Source organism: Pseudorca crassidens, chromosome 13 (assembly GCF_039906515.1).
Source record: "Pseudorca crassidens isolate mPseCra1 chromosome 13, mPseCra1.hap1, whole genome shotgun sequence".
Lineage (NCBI taxonomy): Eukaryota > Metazoa > Chordata > Mammalia > Artiodactyla > Delphinidae > Pseudorca > Pseudorca crassidens.
In genome coordinates this window covers 29234230-29254290 of record NC_090308.1, presented here as the reverse complement: position 1 = coordinate 29254290, position 20061 = coordinate 29234230, and the positions used below count along the sequence as shown (strand labels likewise).

Below are 20061 nucleotides of genomic sequence, written 5' to 3'. Positions count from 1 at the left end.
TGGCCTCTCCCGTTGTGGAGCACAGGCTCCAGATGCGCAGGCTCAGCAGCCATGGCTCACGGGCCCAGCCGCTCCGCGGCATGTGGGATCTTCCCGGACCGGGGCACAAACCCATGTCTCCTGCATCGGCAGGCGGACTCTCAACCACTGTGCCACCAGGGAAGCCCACCTCTGTTACATCTTAATAGTTCACTATTTTCTATTATAAAGGGGTTTTAAAGGTAGCATATGTCTACAAGACTGTGTTTTTGTTTTTACACTATAATAGAAAATATGAAATAGTTTTGGTACCAATCTTTTTGGTTTAAAAGGGAATAAAACTATTTAATTTTTATACACTTATAAATATTTGTACCCACACTCTATATGAGATCTTAACATCAATTTGTGTTCACTTTGGATCAAAAAATACACACTACAGACACTGCTGAAGATCCTTGTGTACTGAGCTACCTATCCCCTCTCTCCTTGAGAAAGTACTATCCTGAATTTGGAAATTATCATTACCATGAGTGTATTACATGTTACTACATATTTATGAATTCAAAAGCAGTATATAATATGCATTTGCCAATTTTTAAACGCCACGTGACTATAAAACAATATGCATTGTTTTGTGACTTTTTCCTCTAACGTTACATTCTTTATTTATATTAATATATGTAGCTGTATCTCATTTATTGTAAACATTGTATAGTATTCTGTTGTATTTACATAACCCTAATAATCTATGCATTCTTTTCTAGATGGACCTTTAAATAGTTTCTAAGTGTTTACTCTTACAAACAATGTTATGGGATACTTTTTTGGGGAGTTGAAACAGAAAAGAGGAATTTGAGTGCATGGTGTTTGCTGTATCAGAGCAAATGACAGCCAGCACCTCAGCATTTATCTTGTAATACAAGTATTAATAACAGCACGTTAAAGTGTCAGAGTGTGTCCATCAATAAAAGCATTTTATGACACTAAATATCTAAAATATATCACTAAAAATTAATAGCTACGAATTATAAAATTAGAACCTATCTCTGTTGTTGCTGTTGGCTTTGCTGATTCCTGGGTGTTGTTACCTCAGCCAGATGCCCTTGGAATAGCCTCTTCTGACATGCTGTAAGGGCTTCCGTACCTGCCTGCTGTGTCCACCTTGCCCACTGATGGACTGTCTCCATCCCAGCAGAGAGATGTGTCTTCTTCAGGTGGCACTTCTGATCCCCGCTCAGCCTTTTTTGGGGGGTGAATGTGGGCTTGGAATGGGGAGGTTGGGATGGGGAAGAGAAAGGGAGCTGTTATGAGGCAAGGGGTCTCCAGGAATGGTAAAGTGACTGGAGGGTTTGTGAAGCTGTCAGAGAGGAGAAAGAGGAAGGACAGGGGCAGGAGGGGATTCCAGAGAAATCTAGGAGGGATGAACTAAGCTGTGGAATATTTACACAAAATACACCAAAAAAGTATTCCAGTATTTTACAAATGGCACCAGGGGCTTCCCTGGTGGCGCAGTGGTTGAGAGTCCGCCTGCCGATGCAGGGGACACGGGTTCGTGCCCCGGTCCGGGAAGATCCCACATGCCGCGGAGCGGCTGGGCCCGTGAGCCATGGCCGCTGAGCCTGCGCATCCGGAGCCTGTGCTCCGCAACGGGAGAGGCCACGGCAGTGAGAGGCCCGTGTACCGCAAAAAAAAAAAAAAAAAAAAAAAAAAATGGCACCAGTAGCTAGAATAATGGAAAATTGAAAAATAGTTCTGCAACCATTAATGGTATAAACACATTTTCAACTTTATTAGATATTGCAATATTTCTTTCCAAATATGCTGTACCAATTTACATTTCCACCAGAAGCATGAGACTGACCCATTTTACCACCCTCTAGCCAACATTTGACCTTATCTGATTTGTAGTATTTGACAGTCTGATGGGTTTGATACAGTGTTTCATTGTTGATTAAAGTTGCTGTTCCCTGATTATTAGGAAAGTAATTGTGTGCCTGGCCAGCGTGCTTTTTTATAATTTTTACAATTTTTGAAATGAATTTTATTACAGAGATGATATGGTTTTATAGCATCACATTTAAAATGTAAGAAAGCAAAAGAAGAAAATTAAAGTCAACTTCTTTTGTGACAGCGACTATCCACTTGTGAGGATACAAAAATCTTTCCTCAGAGGCATTTATTTATTTATTTATTTTTAACTTCTTTTTATTGAAATATAGTTGATTTACAAGTTGTGCTAGTTTCAGGTGTACGGTGAAGTGATTCAGTAGATATATATTGAACATATATATATGTATTTAGTAAAGAAGGTCTTTAAAGAGATACAAAACAGAAAGATTCACTGATACAGCTACTGAATATTTTAATATTGCTGTATGGATACAGACATATTGTTAAAAAGTTGAAAGGAGAAATGAGAAAAAAAATAAGTGCATAATCCACACTTAAAGATACTCATGATTTTTATTATTTAAAGACAGCTTTATTGAGGTATACTTAACATGCATATTTAACGTGTTCAATCTGATGATGTGACGTATGTGTACGCCAGTGTAGCCATCACCACAATCATCTGTCAACTTATCCATCACCCCCAAAATTTGCTCCTGCCTCTCAATTATTTTTCCTATCTCCCTTCCACTTCCCCCACCTTCATTTTCCTGCAAGCACATATCTCCTTTCTATTTATTTTCACTTTCCTCCATGCTGTGAGCATCTATCAGTGGGTCGTTCCTTTGTGTTGCTGTATCGTATTGGTTGGTGTTTGACCATTCACTTCTTGACAGACGTTTGTGTTGTTTCCAGTTATTGAATTGATTGACCTTTTTAGAGAAAAAAAATATATATCCATAAACTTTCTCATAAGCAAAACATTAAACATGAAATAATACCTGTTATTAGTCAGAGCCTGGGACAGTATCTGGCATGTATAGGTGTTCAGTAATTATGTGGTGCGAGAACTAGATATCTGTTGGCAAATCTAAAAGCTAATGAGGAAAACAAAGCAGGCAAGCCTAAGTAGAAGATCATGGGACAGTTGAAGAACTGAAATCAGTGGTATTTTTCCTTTACCCTGAGGTCAGGAGGTCCTGCACTGCTTACCTGGAAATCTTTTCTTCAAAGCAACACATCAACTCACTTTCACTGAAAACAACCTCAATTCTTTTTTCCTCTTTTGTTCCATCCTTCCTCCAACCAGTGAGTTCAAATCCTGAGTGATCTCTGAAATTTCCCTCTCTTCACGTCTAATTAGGTTCCAGGTTCTGGTAATCCAGCGTCTTGCGTGACGGTCATTGCATTGCCCCTATGATGCTCAAGTTTAGTCTCTTCTCACCTCCTGCCTCAGCAGGTCAATAGTCTCTCATCTTGGGCCCCCCTCCAGTTTTCCCCTCTCTAATTCAGCCTCGACGTGGTCATCGCATATTTTTCTAAAAGGTAGTTTTGACCACACCGCACTGTTGCTACCAGCTCTCCACTTGCTCTTCCCTGCCAGCAGACTACAACTCACGTCCTCATCACGGAGGTGAAGGAGTTCTGTGTGCTCTTCATCACCTGCTCCCTAATCTCTAGGATGCAGAAATATTTTACTACTCGCAGGTATCGCAACACACTAGGCCATTTCCTTTCTCCGGGCCTTTGAATAAACCTGTTTTCCCATCTTCTGAACTCCCTCACCAACACCAACCCGTGTCCCCCTGATACCAGGGGAATCACTCAGAACTCAGTCTTGAAGTCTTCTTTTATCTCTGCACACAGATGCACGTGCAGTTACAAAACCCCAGCAAAGTTAATCACTTCTCATCTCTGCTGCCAATGTCCACAGCGCTGCCCTTGTTCTGTGCTGTTGTTCCAGCTGCCTTGCTAGACTGTGACCACAGTCACAGAGTGTGGGGACCATGCCTTTTTTTTCTTTTGAGTCTACTAACAGGTAGAATGGTAGTTACTTAGCAGGTGTTCAGTAAATATGTTGGGTGTTCAGTAAATATGTTGGGTGCTCAGTAAATATGTTGGATACTCGAGAAATATTAATAACTCCAATTGCGATGCTCAGTACATATGAATAAATGAATGTTTGACTTAGATGTCTGATCATCAAGTTGTAATTTTCCAACCAAAATATGCTTAATGCCTTTCACTTGTTTTCAATCCTGTCATCGCCAACTTAGTCAAAATCCATTTAACTTCCTGCCTGAATTGTTGCATCGGCGTCCAAACCTGCCTGTGTCAATAACTTCTCCCTCTTTTCTAAGCCATATTAATGCAGATTAGCCAGACTAAGCCCCTACAATGACTGCTTTAATTACAGTACCCCGCCCTGGTCAGATTGCACTGCTTGGCTTTTAAAAGCTCTAGCTATGCTAGTAATCAAACTTTTTTCTCTTCTCCAACACACATTCTCCATTTTAGCTGGCCTGTTCTTCCCACTTCCCCATGCCAAGGTGTGTTCATTCCAGCTGTGTTCCAGGGCTCAAGTTTATCCTCTCACCAGAATACCCTCTCTTCTCGCCTCCATGTATCTGAATTCTGCTAATAATTTATGTCTTGTTAAAGTTACACCTGTGTGACTGAGCCACCTCTCCCATGGACACCTTTGGTGTTTCTGATCTATAGCACTCATAATCTAACTGCATTGTAGCCAGTCTTATAAATAGGTGAAATAACCCACTGCAACATTTCAAAGTGAATGATGGTTATAATATAAGGGGATGTACATTCTTCTCCTACCCCACTCTAGAAAGTAAGCTCCACAAAAGCACAGACTTGTTTTTTTTTCATAAAGGAAAACTGAGGGCCCCTGGGCATCCAAATAGTTGTCAAATAATAAATAAAGGTACAAAATTGTCTACTATATGGTGGGGATAATAAACAATAGTCCTTTCTTCAGAAGAACAACCTGGAAGGAAATATGAACAAATTTGAGTGATCGCTGAATTTTAAAGAATGTGATACAGCTTCCGAAAAGTAGCGATTTCTGTACCTGACAGTGTCACTTAGTCAATCATGTGTTTTCTGGAATTCTTGTATATTACTATAAGATGAAAGATCAAGATCATTCTAGGTCTAGATAGATAGAGCATAAAAAATGATATGAGAATATTCTAGCTCAGAGTAAATTGATGCAGTTTCTTGGATTCAGAGTAGAATGATGATACTTATATTTTTCCTAAATTATGCAATTGTTAAAAGAAGAAAATCATAACGCACTCTTTTAAAGCTCTTAACCCAGAATCTTAAGTGTAGTACATATTTGTTAAATATTTGAACTTAAGCCACTAGAGAACTTTTTTTCCCCCCGAGGGGTAGTGGGGAGGGAAGGGAATTTAAGAAGGGAAGTCACGTGGTTATAGTTTTATTTGAGAAAAATAATTCTGATGATTGTCTGGAGGATGATTTGGAGAGAAGCTAGAAACACCAGGAAACTATTTGTTCCTTCGTCAAGGTATGGTCAGAGCCCCTCCTACTTGATATACACTTAAGAATGAGTGAACTGCTAAGATTCTGTGTGATATGTAGAGCCTGTAGCAAAGATTAGGTGAAGAATTATGAAGACCTAATTTAAGTACTAAATAGATTCCTAATTTGGAATCTATTTAGGCAGAAGCACTGAGAATATTTGAGGAACCTGCTAAAGACTGAAGGCTTGAGGATATCGCCTAGGATTCTGATTTGAGTGACCAATTTAATAGTATAGTTAGAGATAAGAGCACGAATAGGTGTGAAAGCGATGATGATGAGTTTAGCTGTGGGCAGAGAATGTTAAAAGAGTCTGTGAGAGATCCTGGTGGAGATGACAAGTAGAGCATTGTAGATAAGATCCAGTACTTAGAAGAGATTTGAGGGCTGAGGAGGGAGGGATTTTGAATTGATTAACAAACAATAGTTGTTAAAGACATAAATATGTGTGGAAATTCCCCAGAAGGGTGTTTCCCTGAGTGACATGAGATGAGGGCTGAGGCTGCAAGATTACGGGCATCAAAAGGTTAAGAGGACAAGAATGACCCACGAAGAAGTCTGAAAATTGATGGCCAGATGTGACGTCAAGAAACCAGGAAAGAGTAGTTGTATCAGTTAAGATGGTTTCAAGTGCAGGTAATAGAGAAGCTGACTCATGGAGCTTTAAACAATAAGGTAATTTATTGGTTCACATAACTGGAATTCCGGAGGTAGAAAGGCCTCTGAGTGGTTGATCCAGGAGCTCAATAACTTCATGGAGAAATCACTTTCCTTTGTCTCCTTTTGTTCTGCCCTCCACAGTTTTGGATGTGCCCTAAGGCTATTTCTCCACTGGGGATAAAATGACTGGGGGTAGAAATCAACACTCCACGCTCCCTCGTTCACATCCAGCTGAAGATTCAGTTTGGATCTGGAAGCTCTCTGAGAAGTATGAAGAGGAACTTACCCACAAGTCTCCAGCAAAGTATTCCTTGGGTCTCTTTGGCACAAATATGGTTACCTTAGGATTCCTGAAACAATCATTAACTGGAAAGATGAATTAGGCTGCCATCTCCTGGAAATGAGGGTAGACTTAGCTTTCTCTAAGACGCTGAGCTTTTTTGGTGGGAAATAAATACCTAAACAAAAATTAAGATTCTTTTAGGTAAAAGGGAATGAATTAAAAATGGCAAACCCATAGCCAGGCAACAGGACCACTACAAAATTATTAGATAAGCCTAAGAGGAAGAAATTTTGAGGAGAAGTCATTAACAATACGAAATGCCAAAGAGGGGCCAAACTAGGAGTTAAAGAAAAAGCCCATTATATTAGGAATTGGGAGGAGGTGAATCTAGGTAGACTCTGGAAACTGATTGAAGTGGAAAGAAGATTGCTGTGAGGTGAGAAAGAAAATACGAAGCATTGACTCTAATTTGAAAATTCTGGATTTTGAAAGGAAGAACAATGTTTATATAGCAACTAGAGGGGGGAAATAGAAAGAGGAGTGCTTTTTTGCAACCACCTATTCCTGTGTCAAAGTCTAGTCCATGGCTGCTGATTAGGTTCTGTTGAAGCTCTTCCAGTGACCAGTTGTATGAACTTAGTCAACTTGTCAAGCCCTCTTGAGTTTCCAATCACTTTAAAGGCAGAAAAACAAAGCTGTGGGGTTTTTTTTGTTTGTTTTGTTTTTGTTTTTAATCTCACAGAGTTGTTAAATTTCATAAATATTTTAAAGAAGAAAATAATATTATTTTTAATTTTAGGTGTCTGTGTATATGTGTGTTTAGGAGAGATTTTAAATGTTATACTCTACTGAGGCTTCAAAAAATATTTGGGGACTGAAAATAGAACAGTTTTACTTTCAACCTCATTGCTTGGTGCTATGGTCTAAATATTTGTATCTCCTCAAAATTCATATGTTGAAATCCTAACCCCTCAAAATGATAGTATCAGGAAATAATCTTTGAGAGGTGCTTAGATCATGAGGGTGGAGCCCTCATGGATGGGATTAGTGCCCTTATAAAAGAGGCTCCAGAGAGTTCCTTTGCCACTTCCACCATGTGAGGACACAGTGGGAAAGCAGAAAACATGAATCAGGAACAGGGCCTTCACCGGGGAACTCAACCCTGCTGCACCTTGATCTTGGGCTTCCTAGCATCCAGACTGTGAGCAATACATTTCTGTAGTTTATAAGCTACCCAGCCTGTGGTATTTTGTTATAGCAGCCTGAACATACTAAGATACTTGATCTTAAGCTAAATTGGATTTTGCAAAGAATATAAGAAAATGTTTAATTTCAGGTAAAACTATGTTTTTACTAAAAATATAGAAAACGTAGTACCTGATTACATGCTAGGCACTCATTAAATAATTATTAATTTACTCTATTCTTCAAATTTAAAGACGAAAAAATACTAGAGATTCTGTCAATCACATTGTACAATTCTTTATATTTGAACTGTATTTTTTTAATCAGAGAGTTGATTTTAAGAAACAATAAAACTATGCCACAGAAAACTAGTGATATTGAGGTGTGTGATCAAGCCTAGGTAACTAGGACTAACTAGGTTAGTCAGTTGAAATTACTGGAAAATCTATTCATACATTGAACACTTATATGCCAGGCACAGTCCTAGGCACTATAGATACAGCCATGAATAAAAACTCCCCTCCTGTCATGAGCATACATTCTAGAGGGAGAGACAATTAACTAATAAGTTAATATATACTATGTCAGGGGAGATAATTGCCTTGAAGAAGAATAAAGCAGTATAAATGGTACAATTATAACATAAATTAGATAGTGGGTAATTATTGGGTGAGGTTGTTGCTGTTTTATAAGGAGGGCAGAGAAAGGCTCTCTGAATAGGGGGGGTCTGAGCAGAGGAACAGGACAAGGAGGATGGCTGAGGGAATGGTGCTCCAGGGAAAGGAAACGTCAAGTGCCAAGAGCCTGTTCTAGGAGCCTGTTGGGTATGTTTGAAGATGGGCAGGTCAGGGTTGGGGAGATGGTGTGCCATGGGCTGGAGGAGCTCCATGGGTGAGGGAATCACTTGGGAGCCAAGGTCAGGGAAATGGTGCATCGGTGTATCACATAAGGAAGTGACCTGAGAGGCCAGGTGAGCAACTGGGGAATTTCTCTAGGAGCGATGGGAAAGCGTTAGAAGGTTTTGAGCAGAAGATGAACTTGGTTTGAGTTGGTTATTGCAAAGCTCCACTCTAACTACCATGGGGAGAAAAGGCTGTCCTAGGGCAAGCATGAAATTGAGAGATAAAAACAAATGCAGCTTTCTTTTTTCCTTTTAAATACAGAATAAAAATGAAGCCATCCACCTAGGAGGTTTGCCCAAGTAATAGCACAGATAGATCTACTCTAAGAAATAGATAGTATTGGTTTGTAATTAGTAGCGCAGTAACTATTCATAGAGAAATAATCCAGCAGACACTAGTCAACCTCACTTATGTATTTGGTGAACCTTGCTCTGTAGCAGTTAGAATAAGAAGCACACCCTCCCCCTTTAGCCCCAACAAACTACAACAGATTATTGAGTTTAGGGTCCTAAAGAGTAATGCCATTATGCCATTTTATTGTAAAGAAAAAATTACATTGTAGTTATTTTTGTCAAGCTTTTAGGAACTGTTCAGTGCTTTAAATTCAGAACAGTGTGTGTTCCCCTTAAATGTTCATGGTTGGAACACATCTAACTCTATGCAATATTTAAACACCTTTTTGGCAGTGAAACTCATGGGACAGTGATCTCAAAGCTTCTCTCATCCTACATTTTATAGGCTACACATCAACTGATTTCAGAATTTAGGAGCAGCCATCTGTATTTTCTAGGCAGAATTTACAGAATAATTTTGCTTTGGAAAATGAGAAAAGTAAAGATTGCATGTGAGCCTAACAAAATACCATTCAATTTGCCTGATAATTTTTGCCAAGATTTTTGTCTTGAGGGCCGACCATAGAGCATTATTCCACACCCCCAGCTTTTGCAAACCACCCATCTTTTCCTAAGGGACCTTAACAGATGAAGCATTGAATTCTCTGCAGTCAGTGTTACCTCCCACCTGGGAAAAAGACAGCCCTGTAATTGAATCCCAGCATATGCATTGTCATCCCTCCTGCCTGTCCCTCTGGTGCTACAGCAAATTAAAAGATCTCTAAGCTCAGCCTGCCTTCCAGCTGCCAGCCCCTGGTAGACATGAGGGAGCCAGAAGGGACCAGGTGGAGCAGTTTTGAGTTGCATTAAACACACAGCACAAGGAGGTTGGCCGTAACTTCCCAATGAATATTTATACCAGCCCCATTTCTCATCTTGCTCTTTGGCATGGATCGGAGTGCTGAGCTCCTGCTGATTTCAAGGGCCCTGCATTGTGTTTGGACCTGCTCCGTGAAGTATTACGTCAGATGAGCAGTGGGCCCCAAGTTCCTATCACTAAGATGGCTGTTTGACTTTTTTTTTTTAGTGGAGACTATCATGTTATGGGGTCATAAGGGTGGGGCAGTGGGGGAGTTCCCTGATGTCTCCTGGCATTGCTGGCTGTTCTGTGAATTACACACAGGAAGCAACCATTGCTTCCTGTGGAGTGGAACTTTAATTGCTTGTATTAAGAGTGGCACAACACTCTGGTTGGTATATTGGTATATTACTGCATTTTCTTCATTGTTTTCTTAGAGGTTTTTTTTGTTTGTTTGGTAAAAGGTCAGGCACTTATCACAGGGCTCCCTCCTCACATTTCACATTCTGATCCCCCGTGGCAGGTGCTAACTTCCTTGCCTTCAAAGTGAATGGGTTGAGTAACCTCATAAAGATACAGAATGTCTTGGCATAGAAAGGGAGAGAGTACAGAATGCCTGTCTGTGGAGGACGCACAGTGTTATTTCGAGAGCCGTGTAAACCTGAGAAGATATTAGGAAAACCATCTACACACACACCCATTAACTTTTCCTAAGTAGTAGATCATAGACTTAGATTCCTGTTCCTCCTTCCCCATCCATATTGTTATCTAATAAAGCACATGCCATATGTGTATTTTAGGATCAGATTTCTAAAGAGAAATCATTTTTTCATTGTTTCATTGTGTGACACAATAAACTTTAGATCAGTGATAAAAAATGAACTTATTTACAAAACAGAAACAGACAGAAAACAAACTTAAGGGTACCAAAGGGGAAAGGTGGTGGGGAGGATAAATTAGGAATTTGGGAGTAGCATATATACACTACTATATATAAAATAGATATTTTATATATTTTATGTATAAAATAGATAAATAGTAAGGATCCACTACTGTAGAGCATAGGAAACTACACTCAATATTTTGTAATAACCTGAAAAAGAATATATATATATATATATCTGAATCACGTCACTGTACACACATATATAGGTGTATATATACATATATATGTATATCTCAATCACTTCGCTGTACGCCTGAAACTAACACCACATTGTAAATCAACTATACTTCAATAAAAATTTTCAAAATTAAAATGTTCGAAATCCATCTCAAAAAAATAAAATTACCTTCTTCGATAACTAAATATAAATAATTAGAAAGAGGACTGTGATCATGAGAATCCAGCGTAAGTTCTCTAAGCAAAAGCCATGCCGGAATAGCCTGACAGCAATACCAGAAAAGAGGAACAAAGGCCTGCATTATACTTAGCACATATGGCATTCAACAACGTGTGTCTCAAAGGCTCTTGATATATTTATGAGGAAAATACAGAAAAATAGAGACTGAAAGATAGTACTGCTATTAGCTCAATAACTATCTCCCAGTGATATAGATCTAAAGATATAACTCTAGTGCCTTCTTCAAGACCTGTCCTTGACATTGGCCTGTTCAACATGTTTATTGTGATTTGGCAATGAGCGCATGCTAGGAAAGTTTATGGGTGTCATGGCACAGGGAAAGAATACTTGGAACAGCAGAATCAGAATCTGACAGGACAAGATAAAACAGTGGACTCAATCCAACAAGATAGCATTTAAGAGGAACATATGAAAAGCTGTTCACTTAGGTTCCAAATGCCAACGGCATGTGTTGTGGCTGAGAGAAAACAGGGCTGTAAAGCATTACATGGGACAAATCATAGGGGTTTGGTTGGCTGGGTTTCAGTGTATGTTCATACTGTAAAGTGTCTGATAGCAAAGCTAGTGTACTCTTCAGACTATACTGATGGGTCCAGAGTGATCCTTTTAATATTCCTACCATGTTTTGCACCTTTAAGGCTCTGAGTTGGGACATTCCTCTTTGAGGTTTGAAGGGAAGTTATGGGAAAGAAAGTTTAGACTTACCCCATGTCAATGGGTTAAATTTCTTCCAGGACCAAAGTTGCATGGAAACCATGTATGGAAGACTTTCTGAGTAATAAGTGAGTGGAAAATGAAATGGGCTTCCTCTTAAGAAAACAATTTTCTTGATACTACAGGTTTTCAAACAGACAAATCAGACATTTATTGACAGCATTGTAGAAGTGACTTTGGTAATAGCTAACATTCATAAAGATACACTGTGTGCCAAATTCTGTGTAATTTGCATGCGTGCTCTTATTTCATTCACTCAGTAACCCTCCAGTGGGTATCATTAACTCCATTTTTGAGCCTAAAGTCCATTGACTGGTAAGTGATAGAGATGGAGTTTAAAACCCAGGTTTCAGCCTATAGTACAGGCCCTTAACATAGTACTCCCAGCCTTGCGCATAAAATGGTATTTTTGCATTCGAGGACATTGAATGTCCCTCAAGACTCCGAAATTCCCTCATTTTCATAGGGAGCTATCTTTATTGTGTACATTATGCTAATGCTTTGCTCTTTTCAATTCAACATTCTAGCATTGAAAAACCCTCATTCAATCATCCAGTAAAATGTTTGATCCTTACTGGTAGAGTTTTTTCCTTAGAAAAAGAGTCTATATATTTCTTGGTATAATTAATGGTATTAGATGTTTTTATTGTGGCCGTATGGCTTTATTCTTCTGCTTACTGGAGGGAAATAATTTCCTGCTTCATTAACCATGGTTTGTAACTGATCTAACAGAAACTTGAGTCCTGTACTATTCAAATAACGGTTGGAGAATTCATTGGGCTTTTTTTCCTTTGTTTTCAAAGTAAAGGGGGGGGGCTTTGAAAACCTAAATTTAGAGAAGTGCTTTAGAGATACACTTTTTAAAAATTTACTCACATTTTTTGGGTGGGGAGACCATGTTTTATCTAAATAATCTGTTAAGAGTCGTAGTGAAGAAAGGGCCAGAGCTGTAGGACTCGTCTAGATCTGTAAGGAAGCCCTGGAAAGGAAGGACTGTAAAAGTGTCCAGAGAACAGTGTGTCCATGGCTTTATTTGCTGTTACTCCAGGGCCTGAGGTCACTCTGGCAGACGGGTCACTTGCACTGCAAGCATTCAGGCTGGCCTCAGGGACAGGCATGAGGTCACTGACAAATTGCAAGAATAGCTCCCATTATTCATGGCCCACTTCCCTGATCCTTGTTGATAGGGGTTTTCTTCCTCCAACATTTCCTTTTCTCTGCAGCAGAGCCCAGTTCTGATGATGTCTGCTGAAATGGGCTAGTGAGGGCCTCCTTCTGGGACTCTCTGGCCACCTGATCAGTGACATAGACACCGTGCAGCAGAGAGCATCCACATCTCCCAGCCTAACTGAGCCAGGGGAGAAACTGGCTCAGGACTGCAGCTGGGACAAGGGTTTCTTGGCTCCTAATCTGAAATGTGTTGGTTTAAGGTGGACGGATGTGCTTTTTCCAGAGAGTGGGAATTGGCACCCAGTAGTGACATGCCTATGACTTTCATCCAATCTAAGTTGACCAAATGGCTTTATTATATTTTTTCTTGCACAGTGGTTTTCTGTATCCATGCAGGGCATCTTCCTCCCCACCCTCTTGCACGCTCATGGGTGCACACACACACACACACACACACACACACACACCTCACTCATTTGGGAGTTCTAACATTGCACATGCAGATATGAAACCTTCCATACACATTGACATCACAGTGCTAATCCCCGTCTCCCTCCACCCATCCCTTTGCTCTCCTACTAGCCTCCAAGCTCTCAGAAGATACTTTCTGGATTCCTAGAAATGTCCCTGAACTTCCTGGATGCTCAAGCAGTGTTTGTTGAACCAGAGTACTCTTGACTCCGAGTTATTCAAATCACTTCATCAGCATTTTTCCTATTCCTATCTTATTATTCATCCTTAGCACTCACTAAGTACCCCACACAATTCTAAGTGTAGAGGAAAAAAGCAATGAATAGAAAATAATCCCTACCCTAATGCAACCTATACTCTCATTATTTAAGTAAAAGCTGATTTTGTTATTCCAATTTTTCAGCTAAGGAGGATGAAAAGGCTTATATTACATAAAAAAGGAAGTTATGAGTAAAGCAAATACCTGAACTCTTGCCCTTAAATGCATTCTGACGGTCCAAATGAAAATTGGCTAGTTAGGCAGACTCTGAGAGCTTGGGACACAGAGCCCTGCATACACACTGTCCACTTTATGCAAAGAGAAAAGCTGGCATGGGAGTGAATGCCTTTGAAAGTCTAGGATGTTTTTGCATTTCTTGGGTCATGAAGAATTGGTGGAATCTCAGCCTGTAAATAGTCTATGACTCATTACCAGGCTCTGTGCAGAAGGAATCATGGTTTCTGAGTTACAGGAGACTAAATGCACAAGTATAAAGCATGCTCTTCCTTGGGTTTGAAGAGGATATTTAAGTCTGCTAGAAATAAATTCCACCTGTGCTGCAGAAGAATGCAGACAAGAAGCAAGAAAACAGCTGCATGTGACCTGCAAGTCTTCTTTTCTTTTTTTTTTAAAGAGTTTTTGTGTTTATGGATAAGTTTGTTTTTTATTTTGTCCAGAAAGATGCTAGTATTCACATGGCCTTATGTCATGGGTTGAAAATGACATCTTGGAAGATAAAAAGGGGCACCTTTATACATATATATACATTCTTTTAAAAATTCTTTTCCAGTGAGGTTTATCACAGGATATTGAATATAATTCTCTGTGCTATTTAGAAAGGGGTCTCCTTTAAATATGGTAATGTAGATTTGTCAGAGTAGAAGCTTATATTGAGTTGAGTAGTTTTTGAAAACCATTCAAAATGTTTTATTGCAAGAATATGCATTCCTAATTGTGGTTTCACAGTGTGAAAAAACTAAAGCCACTTTTAAAAATGGGAAACATATAATGTGACAGAAAGAACCTGGGCTCCGGCATCAAATAGACTTGAGTTCAAGTCTTGGTGCTGCTACTTTCAACCTATGAGGTCTTGGGCATGCTGTATATCCTCTCTGAGTCTCAATTTCTTTATCTATAAAATATGGAAAATAATATGCACATCAGTGTGTTAATGTAAAGATTAACAGAGAGGATATATTTGAAGTACCAAGCGTAGGCTGTGTCTTACAATATGTACTCAGTAAAAACTGGTAGCTGTTAAACATTTTCTGCTGTTGAACTCTAAGGTAAACTTTATATTTTATATGTTACATATTGTATGAACTAGACTTAAAAAGAATCTGAAGTTTAACATACAAAAGGAAGTACAGGAATATCCTTACTGTATAGTTTATAGTTTATAGCAATAATGTATGGTTTATAGCAATAATGCATGCCTATTCTCTAAAGGCTCTATTAATTGTAAGAAATATCAACCCATTAAAATAAATTCAAGCAAAGGAGACTTACTGTACAGAGCCAGATAATTGCATTTTGGCTTCCTGGAAACTGGAATGTAAGATACAAAGGCTATCTTTCTTTTGTTTTCCAGGAGTGACATATTCCTGCTCCTCTCTGTAGTGTGGGCTCCATCCTTTCATTCCTGACTGATTTTCCTTCTTCACGTTGCATGTGGCTCAGATTGGCTGTGTTTCAGTAATACTACCAACTAGATGCTTCCCCTAGAACCCCTTCTTTGAATTCATCAAAACCCAGCTAACAATTTCTGAGAAAATTTTCTAGACTCTTTAAGTTCACAGTATTAATAGTAACAACACTCCCTGCCCCACTCCTTGGAAAACGCGCCTCTATAATCTCCCATCGACCCACCTTGGGTTTAGTAATCCTGTGGCGCAGGCACCCTGCGCGCCAACAACCACTGCTAACGTCAATCCTCCAACTGATTTTTTTCATGACTCCCCAGATCAACAACCCTCGATGCCTCCTCATTGCCTATGGGTCAAGAATAAACTCCCTGGCGGTCCAGTGGTTAAGACTCTGCGCTTTCACTGCAGGGGGCGCTGGTTTGATCCCTGGTCGGGAAACTAAGATCCCACATGCCGCATGGCACGGTCAAAAAAACCCAGAAAAACAAAAAAAGAGGGATAAACTCCTCAAGTTTGACAGCACATTCCCCTGGCACCCTAAAATGAACTTAGTGTGATGAAACCTCTCTGGCCAAAGGTTTCTGTCTTGCTTTGGCCTCTGCTCCTGAATGCTCCCCTCTGAGGGCCCCATCCACCTCCTAACTCTTACGGAGCCTCTTACCTTCTACGCAGCATTTATCCCAACCACTTATCGAATTCTATACAACTCCTTCAGGCATAACCCAGTAGTGGACACGTGGTAAAGCTGGAAAAACCTATTCATATGTCTCCCAAGCCCCGCACGCCTCTGGTCAGAGGGAGGGAACGCAGCTCTCAATGACCTTCTCCAGGATGTGGCCCCAGGCTCTGTCTGGATACTTAATGTACTGTAGTTTTCTATGCACAGGATCTGCTTTCTCATTTAGATCATAAATTTCTTTGAGGGTAGGACCATGGTTTCTCCATTTAGCAAGCCTAACACCTGTGACAGTACTTTGCATGTAATAAGCAATTCTTCATTTATTAGTTCAATTAAACTAAAAATATTTCTGTTGGGTGGGTTCGGTAGGAGAAGATAAAATCATGAGCATTCGTTGTTTACCGTAATTAAGCCTGTTATCAGGAGTGTGCTACCGATAATACTTTTGGGGGTTCCTACTATTCTCCTCTTCTCTGTGTCTTTTTTATCCGATTGCTATAAAGATCTCTCTTTATCTTATTTTAAGAATTTGACTGTAATGTGCTGTATGTATGAATGTATGTACGAATGTATGTATGAATGTAATGTGCTGTAATGTGTAAGGTTTGGTTTTCTTTTTCTTTTTCTCATTTATTATGTTTCAGGGCTTTATGGGTTGCTGTTTATTATCAAATTTGGCCATTATTTATTCTGAAATTATTCTGTCTCTTTCCCTTTCTTGCTTTCTAATAATATTCCACAGGTTACTTTTACTTTATTCAATATTTTCCCCAATATTTTGTCTGTTTGCTTCAGTTTGAATAACTTCTACTGGCCCAGTTTCAGATTTACTGAATTTTTTTTTTTTTTTTGCAGTGCCTTGAAGTCCATCCAAAGACTATTTTTTTATTTAATATATTATAATATTCATTCTAGAACTTTCATTTGGCTCTATTTTGCAGTTTTCATTTTTTTCTATATGCGATATTTAGATGTAATACATACACGTTATATTCATAATTACACATACATATAAAATATATATGGCACATATGTATATATGCCATATATGTATATATCTATATACGTGGCATATTTATATGTTTATACCTTGTGTACATATCTTTTCCTATAAATTATTTCACATATACACCATAGTTTTTTAAATCCTTGTCTGCTAATTTCAAATCCTGAGTCATCTACAGGTCTGCTTCTATTTACTGTGTTTTCTCTCTACTATGGGTCCTATATTCCTGCTTCTTATTATGACTCAAGATGTCATTCTGAACATTATGTAAAAAATAATTTATAGTATTCTGAAAATCATGTATTTATAGTTTTCTGAAGATTGTGTACAGAAACTCAGTAGAGACTGAAGCATGGTATTTGTTTTGTTTTATTTCCCAAAGTGTCTAAGTCGTTTGTTCTGGCTGGCTGTGAAAACAAGGGTCTGAGCATTCAGATTCCTTTTGGAGTTGAGTTGAGCTGGAGCGGGACTGTGAATAACCCAACTTCCAACCTCCTGAACAGCCACTGTTTTGGTAGTTCATGTTTGAACTAGAAAGGCATTGACTGATGTTTCAGATATTTTTGATTCATGTTTTTATTTATTATTGGCAAGGCCCTTGTACCTGTAACTTTGGTAAATTCACCCATTAGTTCTCATAGGGTTTTTCTTAATGGATTTCTCAGAATATTTTACATAAACAATTATGTTACCTGTGAATTAACAGGGTTTTTTTTATACAGCAGGTCCTTATTAGTTAACTATTTTATTGAATTAACAATTTTTCTTTCTAAGCTTTACCCCTTTTACTTATTCATTTTTGTTTTCTCCCACTGACTAAGAGTGCCAATAAAATGTCATATTGAAGTGGGAAAAAGAGATACTCTTGCCTTAGTTCTGATCTTTCTTTAATGAGAAATCATTCAATATTTCATCATGACATAAGATGTAGATTTTTCAAGAATGGTCTTTATCATATGGGAGGCAAATGCTTCTTTTCCTAGTTTTCTGAGAGTTGTATCATGAATGGATAATGAATATTGTCAAATGCATTTTACACCCATTGAAAGTATATTCTGTTAATATATTGAATTACATTTATTGATTTTTAAGTGTTAACTCAACTTGAATTCTTGGAATAAAACACACCTGGTCATCATATATTACCCTTTTCATTGCTGGATTTTATTTGATAATAGTTTTTGAAATATTGTTTCATCTATGTTCATGAGAAATATAAATCCATAATTTTTTTTTTCTTGGAATTGCCTTTGGCAGACTTTGGATCAGGGTAATTCTGGTCTCTTACAGTGGAGTGAAAAGTGTTACCTCCTATTTTTTTCTAAAAGAATTTATGAAAGATGGCTGTTATTTTTCCTTAAATGTTTGCTAGCATTCACTAATGTGACCATATGGCCATGGAGTTTTTTTAAATGTTTAATTATGAATTCAATTTCTTTAATTGGTATAGGACAGTTTTTAAAAATTGTTATAAGTTTTTATAGTTTGTGTCTTTCAAGAAAGTCTGATTTTATCTAAATTATTGAATTATTTGGCATAATATTGTTCATAATATTCTCTTATCATCCTTTTTAATATCTTCAGTATCTCTAATGATCATCTTCTGGATTTGTAAATTGTCTCTGTTGTTCGTAGATTTTCTATTTCAGTGATTTCTGCTTTTTATTGTTTCCTGTCTTTTACTTACTTTGGATTCAGTTGCCTTTCTGTCACTGGTTTCTTAAGGTAGAAACTTAGATCACAGATTCTAAACCCTTCTTTTCTTATGTAACCGTTTAAAGATGTAAATTTCTCACTAACCACTGCTTTATTTGCATAGGACCAATTTTGATTTGGTTTTTCCTAAGATTTTATTTTTCAGGGTAGTTTAACACTTACAGCAAAGTTGAACAGTAGGTACAGAGATTTTCCATCTACCCCCTGCCCTGCACACGCGTAACCTCCCCTATTATCAGCATCACTCACCGCAATGCTGCATTTGTTACCAAGGATGAACCTACACTGAAAGTACATAGTTTACCTCAGTGTTAATTCTTGGTGCTCTACATTCTGTGAGTTTGCATGATGTATAATGACATACATCTTTCATTACAATATCATACAGAGTATTTTCACTGTCCTAAAAATTCTCTGTGCTCTGCCTATTCATCCCCACCCCAATCCCACCCCTGGCAACTATTCTTTGTGCTGTTGTTGTCACATATACTTTTATCCTATATCATAAATTACACAGTTCACTGTCTTTCATGAATTAAGAGAAAAATAAGATAATCTTTTGTATTTACCTACAAATTTACCTTTCTGTCACTCTTCATTCCTTCCTGTAGATCTGAGTTTTTGTATGGTTATTACAAATAACAAACAAATGAGGAAGCTTAGCTATCATGGAAGCTTTACTTATTTATTAACTTTTAATGGACCGTCACGTTCACCTGATTAACCAAAAAGTCTTAGCTGTGGGTTTCAATTCCTATTATTGTGAGATCACCTGCATGCTCAGTAGAGTGATATACAGAGTTTATTAAGAAAGCATTGCTGAAATTTCAACTTTTTCTCTGTTGCTTCCTGCTCCAACAGGTCTATGGAAATGCAGGACCTAGCGAGTCCTCATCCTCTTGTTGGAGGTGGCGATACTCCTGGTAGCTCCAAACTGGAGAAAGCTAATCTCAGCAGCACATCGGTCACCACAAATGGGACAGGAGGTAAGTGTACAACCCTGAAGACACCCAGAATCACATTTCAAACTTCGTTGTGGCTTTACATGTTAGGAATCTGCTAGTAAATAAATATTATATCTCATAAGCAATAACATCACAGCATCATACTCAAGTAATATATAGTTAATGGATTATTTATTGTTCTGTTGATTTTCTTGAAATTTTTGCTCCTCCTCTATAGCTGGAAGCATTCAGAAAGAATAGATAGCCCCGAGCAACATTTTGAAGGCCTTTAGCAAGGCTTCCTTTTTGTATTTGCCCTTGTACATATTTTTCAAAATGTAAAAAATGTGGCCCAAGGATTTACTCTCTGATCTTACTCAACAACAACAAAAATAGAAAATGGAAAAGAAATTCTATTAGTTTTTGGTTTTATTT

At 38.4% G+C, this 20061-nt stretch overlaps 1 protein-coding gene across 10 annotated transcripts in view; it reads left to right on the top strand.

The window, feature by feature from the left end:
• Positions 1 to 20061, top strand: part of EYA4 (EYA transcriptional coactivator and phosphatase 4) — a 298829-nt gene that overhangs the window by 208360 nt on the left and 70408 nt on the right. For all 10 annotated transcript variants that reach the window (XM_067702043.1, XM_067702044.1, XM_067702045.1 and 7 more), the window contains exon 4: positions 19544 to 19668. In XM_067702043.1, coding sequence (XP_067558144.1) covers positions 19544 to 19668 — 125 coding nt within the window. The remainder of the gene's footprint in view (positions 1 to 19543; positions 19669 to 20061) is intronic.